The sequence below is a fragment of the Lichenostomus cassidix genome, chromosome 4A (assembly GCF_008360975.1).
Source record: "Lichenostomus cassidix isolate B80296 chromosome 4A, HeHo_3.0, whole genome shotgun sequence".
In the NCBI taxonomy this organism is placed as follows: domain Eukaryota; kingdom Metazoa; phylum Chordata; class Aves; order Passeriformes; family Meliphagidae; genus Lichenostomus; species Lichenostomus cassidix.
This window is the reverse complement of record NC_139485.1, coordinates 3,435,865-3,449,564: the sequence shown is the minus strand read 5'-3', so window position 1 is coordinate 3,449,564 and position 13,700 is coordinate 3,435,865. Positions and strand designations below refer to the sequence as shown.

Below are 13,700 nucleotides of genomic sequence, written 5' to 3'. Positions count from 1 at the left end.
AAAGAATTAAACACTCCCATCCTCTCTGGCACATCAATGCTTTATCCCAAGTTGGTTTATCAGGGTTTAGGAAGCCCAGAGACAGGGCCTGAGCTGGACCTGGTGCCCTAGGCCAGCTGCCCCTGGCATCCTGTTCCACTTCAGGCCCCCACATCCCAGTGGTCCTGCAGTGCTGGTGTCCCTGGGCTGGCCAGGCACTGCTGCTGGACGAGCAGGTGGCTCCAGCCTGGCACAGCTGTGCTACCTCTGCTCAAAAAGCACAACAAAACCTGACGTGGTTCCAGTTCTCACCTGCCCAAGCAGCGTTATGTGGGCAGATCACCCACAGTTTGGGATCTGCACCAAACTGGGGTGTCTCTGGAGGACGCTCAACTACACAGTGTGGATACACCTGCCCTTTGATTGGAAAGAAAGAGAAATCATCTGGCTTTTTGAGGACAAATGTCCTCTTAATCTTGTTTTTCTCCTTTCTGTCCTGCCTGTCCCTCCTTCCTGAATCAACAGGGCTAAATTCTGCCCTGATGTAAATCTCTGCTGATACAAACTGGTGTGATCTTGCAAAAATCATTGGAGTGGCTGTGGATTTATGCCAGCTGCCAGCGTGAGCAGGTTTTGGTGCATGGAGTGTGGTAGCCATATCTCACTGTGTCACGCTCCGCATCTCCAACCAGCACTGCAGGTGATAAGCAAATCCTGGCGAGAGGAGAGGGTCCCTCTGCGAGCAGAGCCTGGCTGTCCTTTGCGCAGCCAACTCAGCCAGCCAGGCTGCGGTTTTGGGATGGACACCGTGCAAAGGTTCCAGCCCGCGGGGTCTGCAAATGGGCTGGAAAATTTTCATTTAATCTTTTTTTTTTTTTTGGCATCTCGCACTTTGGGGAAAACAGGAGAGCGCGTTTGTGGCCGCTGTTTCCCAGGGGTGCAGTATAATCCGCGGAGTGGCTGCTGTGTGCGGCACTGGGGATGGATGAGTCATCCCCGTGCGTGACTCCTTGGTCCCAGTGCCCGACTCCTTGGTCCCAGCGCCCGGCCTGCACTCTGCACCTCCCACCTTGGGCTTCCCTGCCCAGCTTGCAGCTGCCCTGGGCTGGGATTTGCCCCCAACACCCTCCCCACGGTGCCCCCCGTGCGGGAGGATGAGGGTGGGATGGGCGCTGCGTTTCCAGCTGCCCTCCCAGAGGTGCCAAGCTGGGAGGCTGTAAAAGCAATCTGTGCGATGGCAAAGCCGCCGTGGTAATTTTTTAAGTGGTTCCTGTCCTGTCGTCCTTCCCCCCCTCGGAGGTTTCTCCTCCACCCCGAGTGCATTCCAGATAAAAGGGTTAAGAGCTCGCCTGGGCCCCCTGCTCGGAGAGAGGGCAGTTGCAGTGTTGTATCTAGACCCAGTGAGGATATATATAAATTCCCTTCGTCTCTTCGGATCTATTTATAGCACGGCAGGCAGTGGCAAAGGCTCTCCTCAAGGCTTCATCTCCTACAAACAGACTTCACAGACAGCAGAGAAGATAAATTTAGCACACGAGATTTCTTAAAGAGCCAGCAGCTCTGCGGGGCTGCCAGCCTGCCCTGCCACAGCCCCTGCCCCTGTACCCCCACTGGGGCAGCCCTCTGCCACGGATGCTCATCCTCCCACCTTCTTCCCCCATCCTCCCCATCTCCAGTTTTGCATCCAGCTTCACCCAGAATCTCCCCCTTTCTGGTCTCTTTTTCTACCATTGATGTTTTTTACTTTTTTTTCCCCCCTTCTCTTTCACTGGTTCGCCATCTCATCCTCCCTGCTTTCTTGTTTTTCTTTTTTTCCTCTATTTTCTCTCTCCCAGGCCACAGGGCTCCGAAGAAAAAGCTTTCTAGTTAACAGTTCACTGGTTATGCCTACATAGTAAAAAATGTGTAGCTTGATTAATGCCTTCCAGATGGTTAATTGAAAAAAATAGGGGGAGAATGCAGCAATCTCTCCCCCCTCTCCAGCACTCTGCACACATCCATGGCACGGGAAGAAGACTGCATTAAAGGGTGAGGGGAGCAATAGATTTGAGAAATAGGGGCAGCCTGGGAACTCCAGGGTGCTGTTGCCAGGCTGGGGAGTTAACTCTGCCCCTGCCTCGTGCCCTCATCTATCCATCCCACCCCAAAATCTCCCATCCCAGGGATGCACAGTGTTCCTGCCTGTGCAATGTGTAACACACACGGACCCTGCTGGCATCCTCAGCTGAACCTCAGCACGGAGCTGCTCTGTGTCCCTGCAGTGCTCCAGCACCCCCAAAGTGACACCCACCCTTACCCTCTCCCCACACTGATTTTCTGGGGGGATGCACACACACCCCCCATATGTCTTTGATGACCACACAATCATTTGTGCACGAGTGACCCCGGTAAGGAGAGGGAGGGCTCTGCCAGAGGGCTCTGGGTTTTTGGGTTTGGCAATTTGGCAGTGCCAAAGTGGGTAAGATGGGGGTGCACGGGGATGGGGGGCTATAATTAGGGGGTTTGGGGCAACTCGTGAGGAAAGGGGGCATAATGTGGTCAGCAATTCTACCCCATCGGGCAGTGCTGGGTGATTTAATCCATCCATCCTCAGCCTCACGGACACGTGTCGGCTCTCTCCCCGTTCCATGCTGACAGCCTCTCTCCCCCAGCCGGAGCTGTGCCTCCTCCCGGCTTCTTTGTCTCTCTCAAGGGAGAGACAGGAGGAGCACAGATCGCTCCCCACCCCGCCGATAGAGATGCTGCCTTGCTGACGTGAGTCACGGAGGGTTTGTGCCGTGCCATTGGGGGTGAGCCGCATCAGCCCCCCGCCCCGCACACCTCCCACCCCGGATCTCCCTGGTTTCCAGGGAAACAGCGGCCCCAAATGCTGCTTGACTTTCACTTCTGCCTTTCATTTCTCCTTTTTTTTTAAAAGAAAAGAGCAGACACAACTGATTTTTTTTTAATTTTTTTTTCTCTCTCTTCCCCTCTCAGGATCACCACCACGGCCGCCTGCATGATGGACCTGCGGAGGTACCCCCTGGACCAGCAGAACTGCACGCTGGAGATCGAGAGCTGTGCGTATGCCTCGTGCCTGTCCCCTGCCACGCCGTGCCACCTGATGCCACCTGCCCCAGCCGCAGCTTCCCACAGGGGGATGCCTCCCAGGGGTGCTGCAGGAGCCTGAGGGCACCTCACGGGGGAAATTCCCAGGAAAACAGAGCTCTAGCAGCATGCTGGGCATTCCAATCAGTCTCAGGAGGGTGGGGGAAACCTCCCTTAGCCTTAAGGAATCCCTGGAATGCTGTCCTCACTCGTGGCTGGCTCCACTCCGTGTGGGAGGTGGCACCCAAGCCCTCATGCCGTCCTTCCCTGCCTGCATGTTCCCTGGGCTCCCATGGAAATCCTCCTCCAGCTGTGCTGGCAGAGGAGGTCTGGCTGTCCCTGATAAAAATGCCCTGCAGGATCCCTCCAGGGCTGCTCCAGAGCAGCACAGTGATGCTGCAGCCCTGTGATTATCAGAGAATTCCTGTTTCCAGCTCCCACAGCCCCCCTGGCTGGGAGCTGCCATCCCCATCCTGTGCCAGGATCCTGCCGTGTGCAGGGGAATGGGATGGGAGTGATGTCCTGCTGGAGGCACCAAAGCCAGAATGTCATTTCTGCTACTCCTCAGTGGAGAGTTGCCACTGCCACTCTCAGTTTTGAGAACAGTTTACAGTAGAACCAAGGAAACAGAAGGCAGGGAATTACCCACAGTTCCCCGTGTTGTGATTTTGTTCTTAATGGGTCATGTCAAGCCAATTTGTTCATCAAAGCTACATTTCCTCACAATATTCCTGAGACCCAGGCGGAGATGAAGAGAGCCAATTGTTTCCTTCCTCAGAGCCTTTGTCTTTTACACACTTGCACATTGAAAATCTTCACGGCTCCATTTTCTTTGCTTCCACACGGCTCTGGAATATCAGTCCTTTTAGGGCTGGATTGTAAAACCAAAGGATTTTAACAAAGAAAACCAACCCAAACCTCAGAGAAAAAGGCCTTTTGTGGTGCAGGGGTGCTGGGTTTGGGAAGCAGCAGAAGGCAAATGGGGTCCTCTGCCCCACAGCAGCTCAGGGCTCTTACCTGTAGGGGAGAAGCCACTGCCTGTTGATTCCATCCCTCCACCCCAAAAATAACCCTCACCACGTCTACCCCTGCCCATCTGTGTGCCAGGATCCAACAAAAACCTGATGAGGCAGGCTGCAAACAGGCTGCTAATCTGACATTTTAAGATGTCACATCAATACTTTTTGATATTTCAGATGGAAATGACTTGTCTTTGTGAAAGTTCGTTTACTTTTTAGAAGTAAAATGGAAATTTGGTTTTCTCTTTAAAGCTAGAAATCAAAGCGAAGCATTTATTTTTAGACCGAGCAACCTTTCCCTTTAGAAACACTTTTAAAAAATGGCTTCATGAAAAACATGCTCCATTTCATATTGCATAATGCCACAATAAAAAAAAGAAAAATACAAAAATTGGTACCCAACACCAGCAGGTCATGGAATAAATGGAATGGAGCTAGTTAACTGTGAGATCTCCTAAAATTAGTTACCGTAATTTGGCATTTTCATTGCTGATCAGGAAGTAAATTTGAAGTCACTGCTGTTAAATTTGTGGATGATGAAGATAGCAGCGTGCGGGGCTCTGCTCGCTGCGCATTTGAATCCTTCCCAATCGGAATCCATCCGGAATGGGCTTGAAGGCAGCCGGTGCAGAGCTCTGTGCCTGTGTGCAGCACTGCAGGGCCATCCCGAGGGGCTCAGACCCACCCAGGGAGGTGAGGGAGGGATGGCAGCCCCGGGCAGCACGGCTGGAGCTCGGTGGCTCTGGCAGACAGGGCTGGAGCCAGCCCTGGTTATATAAACCAGGGGAGCCTGAGTCAGAGCTCGGGATTGATTGGCCTCTGAACGTGCCGCTGAGATGGGGAACGGGGCTCTGCCTATATTTGGGTTCCAAAATTTGGAGAGGAAGTTGAGAAATCGGAAGAGGTTGAGGAAAGATGCTCAAAAGTGGTTCAAGGGCTGGAGCAGATGTTGTGCGGCGAGAAACCTCAATAGCTCAATCTGGTTTGTTTACTGCGAAGGAGGTGGAGAGGGGAATTGTTTACAGGCTGGGTGCACCTCTGCAGAGGGGAGCGGCGGGGGAAAGGGCTCAGGAACCTCCCGGAGAAATTCAGAACAACCACGGGAGCCTGAGAGCCCGAGCCAGATGAATTCAGATGTGAAATCGTACACAATGTTTCCTAGCTGTGAGAGCGCTGGAGCTGCTGGAATCAGCCACCGGCAGCAGTGGGGGGGACTGGGATGCTCCTTGCTGGTTCCAGCCCTGGGGCTGAGTGATGCAAACACTGGTCCTGTGCACAAAGCTGGGCTGGGAGCAGGATAACCCAATGGTCCTGGGAACCTGTGGGATCCAAGATGTGAGTGCTTTACCACTCTGGGAGCAAGAAGATGCCAACTGGGAGAGGAGGTGGAGCCCTGGCTGAGCTGATTTCCACCAGAAGCAGATGTGGCACGGCTTTTGGAAGACTGGGTTTATATTTTAGCACCCGTGAATAAGCGCAGCAGTTACTGAGAGCGCAGGATGTGGGTTTGGAGACTGCACAGTCATCAAATAATTCCGTTTGGGAAGGGACCTCAGGGTGTCTCCAGCCCAGCCTGCAGCTCAAAGCAGGGTCAGCTGTGAGATCAGAGCACATTGCTGAGCCCTTTGCCCACTCAGCAGCTGCAGGATGAGCCTGTCCTCAAAGGTTCAGCTCTGCTCTGGGCTAACCCTTAGCCCCCAAAGCAGCAGAGAAGAATTTCTCCTCCATGGTGCATTCAACAGCTCTTCACTGCCCTGATCCCACTGATGCTCTGTGTTGGGTTTGGTGGCAGCTCTCCTGGGTGGCTGTGACCCTTGCTGGCATGGCCAGCACTGCCTGTGCTGCAGTGCAGGTGCTGAGCACAAGCCCTGTGGGCACAGGTGAGGCTCCTGCTCCACAGGCTCCTTGCCCCAAGCTGGACCAAAGCCTGTCCATGTCTCACTGCACACACAGGGGCTCCTGTGAAGCTTAATTAGGGTGAGAGTCACCCCTTGTGCAGCAACAGCCAAAGGGCTTCAAAACACACAAGTACTGTTAATTTTCAAGTTGTGACGAATCCTTGCCACAAGGGAAGGGCAAGGCTGTGAATATCGTGCTGGTGGGTGAGGGGTTTCATGGTTTTACCCCCTGGGCCTCATTCCCCATGAGTCCATGGCAACTGGGGTCTCATTTCCAGCCCATGCAGCCCTGTCTGGCATGTACAGTTTGGGGTTAAGGCAAGAAGCTGCACTTTTGGCTGAGTTAACAAACCCATGGCCCTAGAATGTGAGGGATGAATATTTGTTATGAGTCTGACTCCCCTTCCTCTCTTCTCTCACTGCTCTTCTCAACCAGCACTTGGTAAAAGCAGCCCCCAGCCTCAGGGACTGTTCACTTCTTGGAGCTGAATTTTGGTTGAGAGTACTTAGAAAAGGGAGGTGCTCTGATCTTCAAACTTCTTTTCAGCTGCTGTAGGTCTTTTCCTCTCTGGGAATTTTTAATACCCAGTATTTTTAATACCAAGATGCCCTGTTTACCCAGTCCCACCAGTCTGCACTGTGTGGTCTCCCCCTCCTGGTAAAAGGAGGCAGTTTTTAAACAGCAAAATGCTGTGTTTGGTGCATTTGACAGAGGCTTCTGGTGCACAAGACCCTGTCATGGGGATTATGTAGTGCAAGTCAAGGCTAGATGAGCCACACCTCACCTTTTTCTGCTGAATTCTAGCCAGAAGTGGGAGTCCTGGCCAATTTTTCCTCTTCCAAGCTCAGCTGAAGAAGGAAAGCACATCAGCAGGGAGAGGCCAGGCATGGTGTGGGCTTTCTTTTGGATCCTTTTCCAGATCACCGTAGTGCAAATGGGGGGGTGTGACCTGGTCCAGCTTATCAGCTGAGCTGTCCCTCTGTGCTCCTTCCTCCCTCAGATGGGTACACGGTGGATGACATTGTCTTCTTCTGGCAAGGGAACGACTCTGCTGTCACAGGGATGGAGGTGCTGGAGCTGCCCCAGTTCACCATCATCGAGCAGAGGCTGGTCAGCAGGGAAGTGGTCTTCACCACGGGTGAGTCTGCTGGAGGGAGGCATGGAATGGGCAAACCTGCTGCTGGTCAGTTGGTTCTCCCTATGATTCAGATGCTGAGGCACCAATGTAGGATCTAGGCTTCAATTTAGGCTTCCTTTAGAAGAAAAGGAACCCTAAAAGGGTTCATCTTCTGCACCCACCAGCTTTGCTTTTTTTTTTTCTTTTATGGCTGCTTCTCTTCAAAGTCTTACAGGATCATTTTCTTTGGTGCACTTGTTTCCTTTTCTTAGTCAAAATAATGACTGAGCTCAGAACCTCTTTAGAAGGTTCTCAGCCTTTGTCTAATTTTTATGTGGTTTACCTCTGGGTTTCAAAGCTAATGTAGGTGCAATAGTAAGGAGAAAATATATCCATTGAGAAGCAAGTGGGCTATGAAATGATGCAAACCCATCTGTACATGGCAATAAAAAGATTCGGAGAGAATACCTGGGATGATTCAGAGGCTGCCAGTTGGAAAGTTGGAGTGGGCTGGATTTTGGTTGCTCTCTTCACTTTGATCAGGGGTGGAATTCACTGCCAGAACAGCACAGCACACACCTGTCAAACAGGACAAGTTTTGAACTGCCACAAAAACCCAGCTTGAGCCTCTCAGCAGTGGTGGCAGATGGTGATGTTGTCACAGCAGTGCCTCAAGGCCATGCACTGAGCAGGGTCCCATTGCAGTGATCATCCAGAACCCCACAACAAGAGGCAGAATTCCTCTAAAAGAGGTTTGCAGTCTAAATAGGTAAAACCTTCCAAAAAAAAGACTGGTGAAACACTGTGTTCAAGCATGTGGCATATAGTGGTGAGAAAACAACACTTTCTTTATCCCACTCTACATCCTTGATGGTTACAAACTGTTGTTTTCATGTTACTTTAGCTGCCAAACAGGATTCCACCCTGTTTCAGGCTCCTGTGCTGCCTAAGGGACAGAGGTGGGAAGGAGGAAGGACTTGGACTTTGTCTCACAGCAATGAAAGAGACACTACTTTGTCAAAATTAGCCTGCTCCAGTGGAAGGACTGTAAAAGTACTTCTTGTCCTCGCTATCCTCATTAGGTTTGCTAAAAGATTAGGAGGAAGTTGCAACAACTTGAAAATAATAAAAAAGAGACCTTCAGATTAACTAACAGTGCTCTATTTGCATATGAATTTGCCCAGTCTGACCATAACCCGTTTTTAGAACAGCATGGGAAAAATATGATTCAGATCTTCATTGCTGTTTGGAGGCAGAGCTGGCAGATGAAACATTGGAAAATCATCTCATGGCACCCAGATCTAGGGTTAAAGTCTCCTGTGTAAGCCTCCATCAAATTGGCTGGCACCTTAATAACAATTCCAGCACTGAACAGCCATTCTCCCATGATGACTGATATAATAATGGGACTTTTGTAGAGTTTTCTTCCTTCTTAATACTCTGAGACAACTGAGCAGATTCTGAAGAGACCCCTTTCAAAAAGTGATGAGCCTGCAAAACCAGCTGCAGCAAACAGGAGATTTCTCATTATTCCTTCCCCTTGAGAACATTTTCCAAATCAAATTTCAATTCCTAACCTAAGCTCTTCCCACAGACACAGCCTTGCCCTCCTCTCAGACAGCACCTTTAATGTCTCGTTGGCAGGTTCTTATCTGCGCCTGTCCCTGAGTTTCCGGATTAAGAGGAACATTGGTTACTTCATCCTGCAGACCTACATGCCATCCATCCTCATCACCATCCTGTCCTGGGTCTCCTTCTGGATCAATTATGACGCTTCTGCTGCACGAGTGGCACTGGGTATGGATGTTTTTATTATATTTTGGAGGTGTTTTCTTGAAGGAAGACAGCTGTAACAAAGAAAATCCCTTTTCTTTATGAGGTAGCAATTAAGCAAGTCTGTTAATGTTGTCATCCCAAATGGGCATTGTGGTTTTTTCTGAGAACAAACTTTAAATTTGCAGTCAGAAGAGTTACATTTTTTTATTTATTAGTACTTCCCAAACTGGAGTCTGTTTTATTTGAATCAGTAAAAGTTCTGCCAAAAATATTCTGGGAGTGAGTTTAAACTCTCTAAACAAAAACATGAATGGTCACAGATTCTCAGATCTGTGAGACCCTGACATGCCATGAGCCCACCAGTTCCTTGGCTCTGGTTTGCACTGGTTTTCTGGAGAACAGAAATCTGGGCACCTCTTTGCCAACAGGTGTGCCAGGACTGGTCATTTGGGTTATAAATGCTGAAGGTGGAGGGCCAAAAAGTTGTATGGGAATGGTTAAAAAATGAAAGAAATAAGGGAAAGGGCATTACACATTTTCATGATAGTTTAGACCCCGTACACACATTTTTTGCAGCTGAAGACCTTCATGGCCAAGGCAAATGTGGGACAGCAGTTAAAGTTCAAGTTCTTCTTTGGCACATGCTCCCCTAAATAGGAATGTTTTCCTATAAGAGGGGAAAAAATGAGGTCTTTTAAGCAACAGAAGGGAAGTGGGGGTGGATGGCAGCTGAGGGTTTTGAAGGAGGAGCAGGAGAAAGGGGGGATGGCTGCCATATGAGAATGGGCTGTGCAACATGAGGGGAAGTTCAGAGGCAACAGGAGAGATAAGGAGGGAGCAGGGCTGGATCTGTGAGTGGGACAAGAGAGGCCACACAGCTCAGGCAGAGGCTGTGTCTCACAGAAAGGCTTGGGGGCTTGAGTTAGCTCTGGGAGAAGGCTTTGAGAAGACCCAGAGGAAGGGTGGGTTGCACCAAGATATAAATCAGGGGATTTGGCTGTGCCTGCTTGGAGAGGATGGAGCAGAGATGGGGAAGGAAGAAGGAGAACTTGGTAAATTAAAAAGGTAAGTTGAACTGACAGGAGTATAATCAGAGAGAGAAGAGGAAGAGACAGACATTGTTAACACAGTGAAAGCACAAGGAAAAGGGTGGAGGTGAGATACACAGCTGTTGGATTTCTGCTGACATCTGGACACAAAGGAGAAGACAGAAGAAAAGCATTGTAGCTCAGAACTGCAACAGCTCTCCCTAAACTATTCCTGATAGTTCTCTATCTAACTTATCCTTAAAAAGCTCTGAAAAAAGAAACCCCACAGCCTCCTCTGGTCCCTTTATCTCCAGATTTACCTGCTCATGAAGTCAAAAAGCTCCTCTTTACCTCTGCCCTAAGCCTCCATTGCAATTTGTCCAGCTTTTAATGGAGACATGAAGAACATTCCCTTTCTTTGCCTCAGATTTCTGTATATTTAGACTACTGCCTAAATATAGACCATGTAATATATTGTGTGTATATAAATATATCTCCCTTCTGTTTACCCAGCTGAAGGCTAATAGTTTTTTCAGTCTTTTATCAGGAATGACACTAAAGACACAGTGAGGGTGAAGGGGAAACAGGACAAGCAGAGGTCCAGGGAGCACAGAGAGCTGTGAGAGCCATCACTGGAGAGGTGGGGCTGAACCACAGGAGCAGATTAAGGTCATGGAGACCATTAGAGCTGCCAACAGAGAGATGAGGAGGAAAAAGGAGAAAAGAAGATCAGCAAGGTAGTGAGAACAGCTAGAGAAGCAGGAGAAGACTAGGTTGAAGAGGAAGAGTTCCCACTCCCAGCAGAAGTATGAAGGCTCACTGCCATCTTTCTGGATGGCAGAAGACCATCAAAGAGGCAGGTCTGAAGCCACTCTGCCAGTCCAGAGAAGGGAAGAGTCTGAGAAGAAGCTGAAGAAGAGGGCTGAAGCTGTGAGAGTAATCATAGTGAATCAGGCTTTTGGAACTGAGTAGATGGGGACAAAAGTGTTCACAAAATGCTTATTTAGGATGCAAGGAATGTGAGGAGGCCTAAAAAGGAGAGTGTGAGAACCATGGGAGGAATGTGTACAAGTGATAATTGATGTAATGAATGGTAAAGCTGGTGAGAGGAAGGTGGGAATTGATGGGGTCAAGGACACAAGCCTACGAGGCAGGCAAAAAAAAAGAGTGTCATGAAGAGGAAATCTCTTCACTCTTTCTCCAGTTCACGGCATTGGGAAGACACAGCAGATTATAAATTCATGCCAAGGATGCTGAGGCATTCAGTAGCACACAGTGAAGCCTGATGAATTCATGAAGGAGAAAAAAAGGAGGAGAAGAGGGTAAGAGGCAGAGCAAAACTGAATATTTCCTACCACACTGAGAGAAAAAAGGAGGATCAGGGGGCCTCAAAGAAACAGGGTCCAGAGGATGTTGATCCCCATCATGCTGATGATACTCAGCTTTGACACTCTCTCCCACTGTTTGCTGCTGGTTCATTTTCTGCTGCAATTTGTGCTGGGCATCTGGGCTTAGAATAATGACAATTTCCTTCCCAGTTACACTGCTCCCATCCCTCCTGAGGCTGTCCAGCTGGAAGGAGGGATGTGGGAGCCGAGAATGGCATTTCAGGCAACCCTCCCAGGTGGGTAACAGAGCGCCTGCCCTCTCCTCACAGGGGTCACCACGGTGCTGACCATGACAACCATCAACACCCACCTGCGGGAGACTCTCCCCAAGATCCCCTATGTCAAGGCTATCGATGTTTATCTCATGGGCTGCTTTGTCTTCGTGTTCCTGGCACTCCTGGAATATGCTTTTGTCAACTACATCTTCTTCGGGCGAGGGCCCCGGCAGCAGAAGAAGCAGAGCGAGCGCATCAGCAAGGCCAACAACGAGCGCCACCGCTACGAGGAGAAGAGGGTGAGAGAGCAGGTTTGTCCTCTCCTTTCATTGTGCCAGGAGAATTCAGGCTCTCCCCTGGGTGAGCTGTGGAGCAGCCTTTGTGGTCATCATGAGAAATGAGCTCCAGTTCCCCTTGTCTGGTGATTACTGGGAATTTTTCCTCCTTGATCATTTTGTCATCATCCTCAAGCCAGTCTTATCAGCACCCTCCTCTTGCATGGGGCAGGTGTAGCCAAAAGTCCCTCTGGGGCTGTTGGTCCTCCTGTGTTGGCAGAATCACACTTTCCCCACTCAAAAGTTTGCTGCAAGCACAGCTGGCTGGTCCTCCAACCCTCAAATGCAGCACCTTCAGAGCTCACAAATTGCCTGATCAGGGGTTTTGTCACCAAACTCTGGGGAAGAAAACAAACTCTCCAGCATCATCTTTTAAGTATTAATGAGTCAGGCATTACTTTATTCTGGTCAGGATGTGCAGTGGAAATCACTCCAACCACACGTAGTTCTTTACCAGAATTTTGCACATATTTATACATTAAAGAAATTCTCATTCATTGGTTCTACATTATGCAATTCTTAGTATTCGATCTACTGGTTATTGATCCCTTCTCCTTCAATACTAATTTGGTCCTCATTCTTTCGTTCTCTTGTCAATCTTTTCCCAGCTTGGGTATCTCCAACCCTGCCAGGGGGTTAATATCCATTATGTCCCTTTATCTCCTCTGTATCTTTTTGCTGCTCCCAGCCTGTAGATGTTAAACTCTCAGACACTAGGAATATCCTTTTTGCTGATTGAGGCCTCACCCAGTGAAATTCAAACCCTGGGTGGACAGACTGTTTCAAAGAGAAACCTCAATTTTCTTCCCCCCTTGGCAAAGGTGAACCAACAAATGACTAAAGTTATCTAATAAATTTTAAATGTTCTGTATTTTCCAACAGTATTTTTAGAGAGAAAACTGTCCAGAGTGGCCCCTGATGGTGTGTGGCCCCTGCCCAGCACACCCACTAGCTCTGTGTCTGTGTTCCCCTCTCCAGGTTGACCCTTACGGTAACATCCTCCTCAGCACTCTGGAGATGAACAACGAGCTGCTGGCCACGGACATGATGAGCAGCGTGGGCGACTCTCGAAACTCTGTCATGTCCTTCGAAGGCTCAGGAATCCAGTTCCGCAAGCCGCTGGCCTCTCGGGATGGCTTTGGCCACCACCCCACCCTGGACCGCCACGTCCCGCTGACCCACCACGCCGCCGCCCGCAACCGCGCCAACTGCCGCCTGCGCCGGCGGTCATCCAAGCTGAAGCTCAAAATCCCAGACCTGGCGGACGTCAGCACCATTGACAAGTGGTCACGGATCATTTTTCCGATCACTTTTGGATTCTTCAACCTTGTTTACTGGTTGTACTATGTAAATTGATGCCTGCGGCCTCCGAGAGAGATAATAGGGACAGACACTCAGACAATGACAACACAGGAGTGTTGTGGTCTTTTGGGTTTGGGTTTTACTCTTTACTATCATTGTCATTTATTCCTATGGTTCATTAGATTTATTCTAAGCTTACTCTTCTCTTTTCAGCACATGTAGAACCACGGAGTGTGGGGTGGGGTAAAGGGAGAGAAAGGTACGGGAGGGGGTTTGGTTTCAGGGAGGGATGTGTTTGTCTTGATTTTGGTTTCCTGCTGAAGGACTTAAACCATTGTAAAAAAAAAACCAACAAAACACCAAAAACTAAAAAAAAAACAAACAAAAAAAAACAAAAAAAGAAAGAAAAAAAAAGAAAAAAAAGACAGAAAAAAGGAAAAAACACACAAAAAAACCCCAAAACCAAGAAAAGTTTAAAAAAACAAAAAAAAAAAAAAAAAGAGGGGGGAGATTTAAAGAAATTGAGTCAAAAACTGGTGGGGGCGATAGGTTATC

General features: G+C 49.3%; 1 protein-coding gene across 2 annotated transcripts in view; it reads left to right on the top strand.

Annotated features, from left to right (window-relative positions):
• Positions 1–13,343, top strand: part of LOC146437304 (gamma-aminobutyric acid receptor subunit beta-4) — a 69,859-nt gene extending 56,516 nt beyond the window's left edge. Inside the window, exons 5-9 of one of the 2 annotated variants that reach the window (XM_085060104.1) lie at positions 2,956–3,038; positions 6,985–7,122; positions 8,746–8,898; positions 11,563–11,807; positions 12,822–13,343. In XM_085060104.1, the coding sequence (XP_084916230.1) occupies positions 2,956–3,038; positions 6,985–7,122; positions 8,746–8,898; positions 11,563–11,807; positions 12,822–13,199 (997 nt within the window). In that variant the 3' untranslated portion in view covers positions 13,200–13,343. Of the gene's footprint in view, positions 1–2,955; positions 3,039–6,984; positions 7,123–8,745; positions 8,899–11,562; positions 11,820–12,821 lie in introns of both variants that reach the window. The other variant, XM_085060103.1, reaches the window with a different exon arrangement.
• Positions 13,344–13,700: the final 357 nt, after the last annotated feature.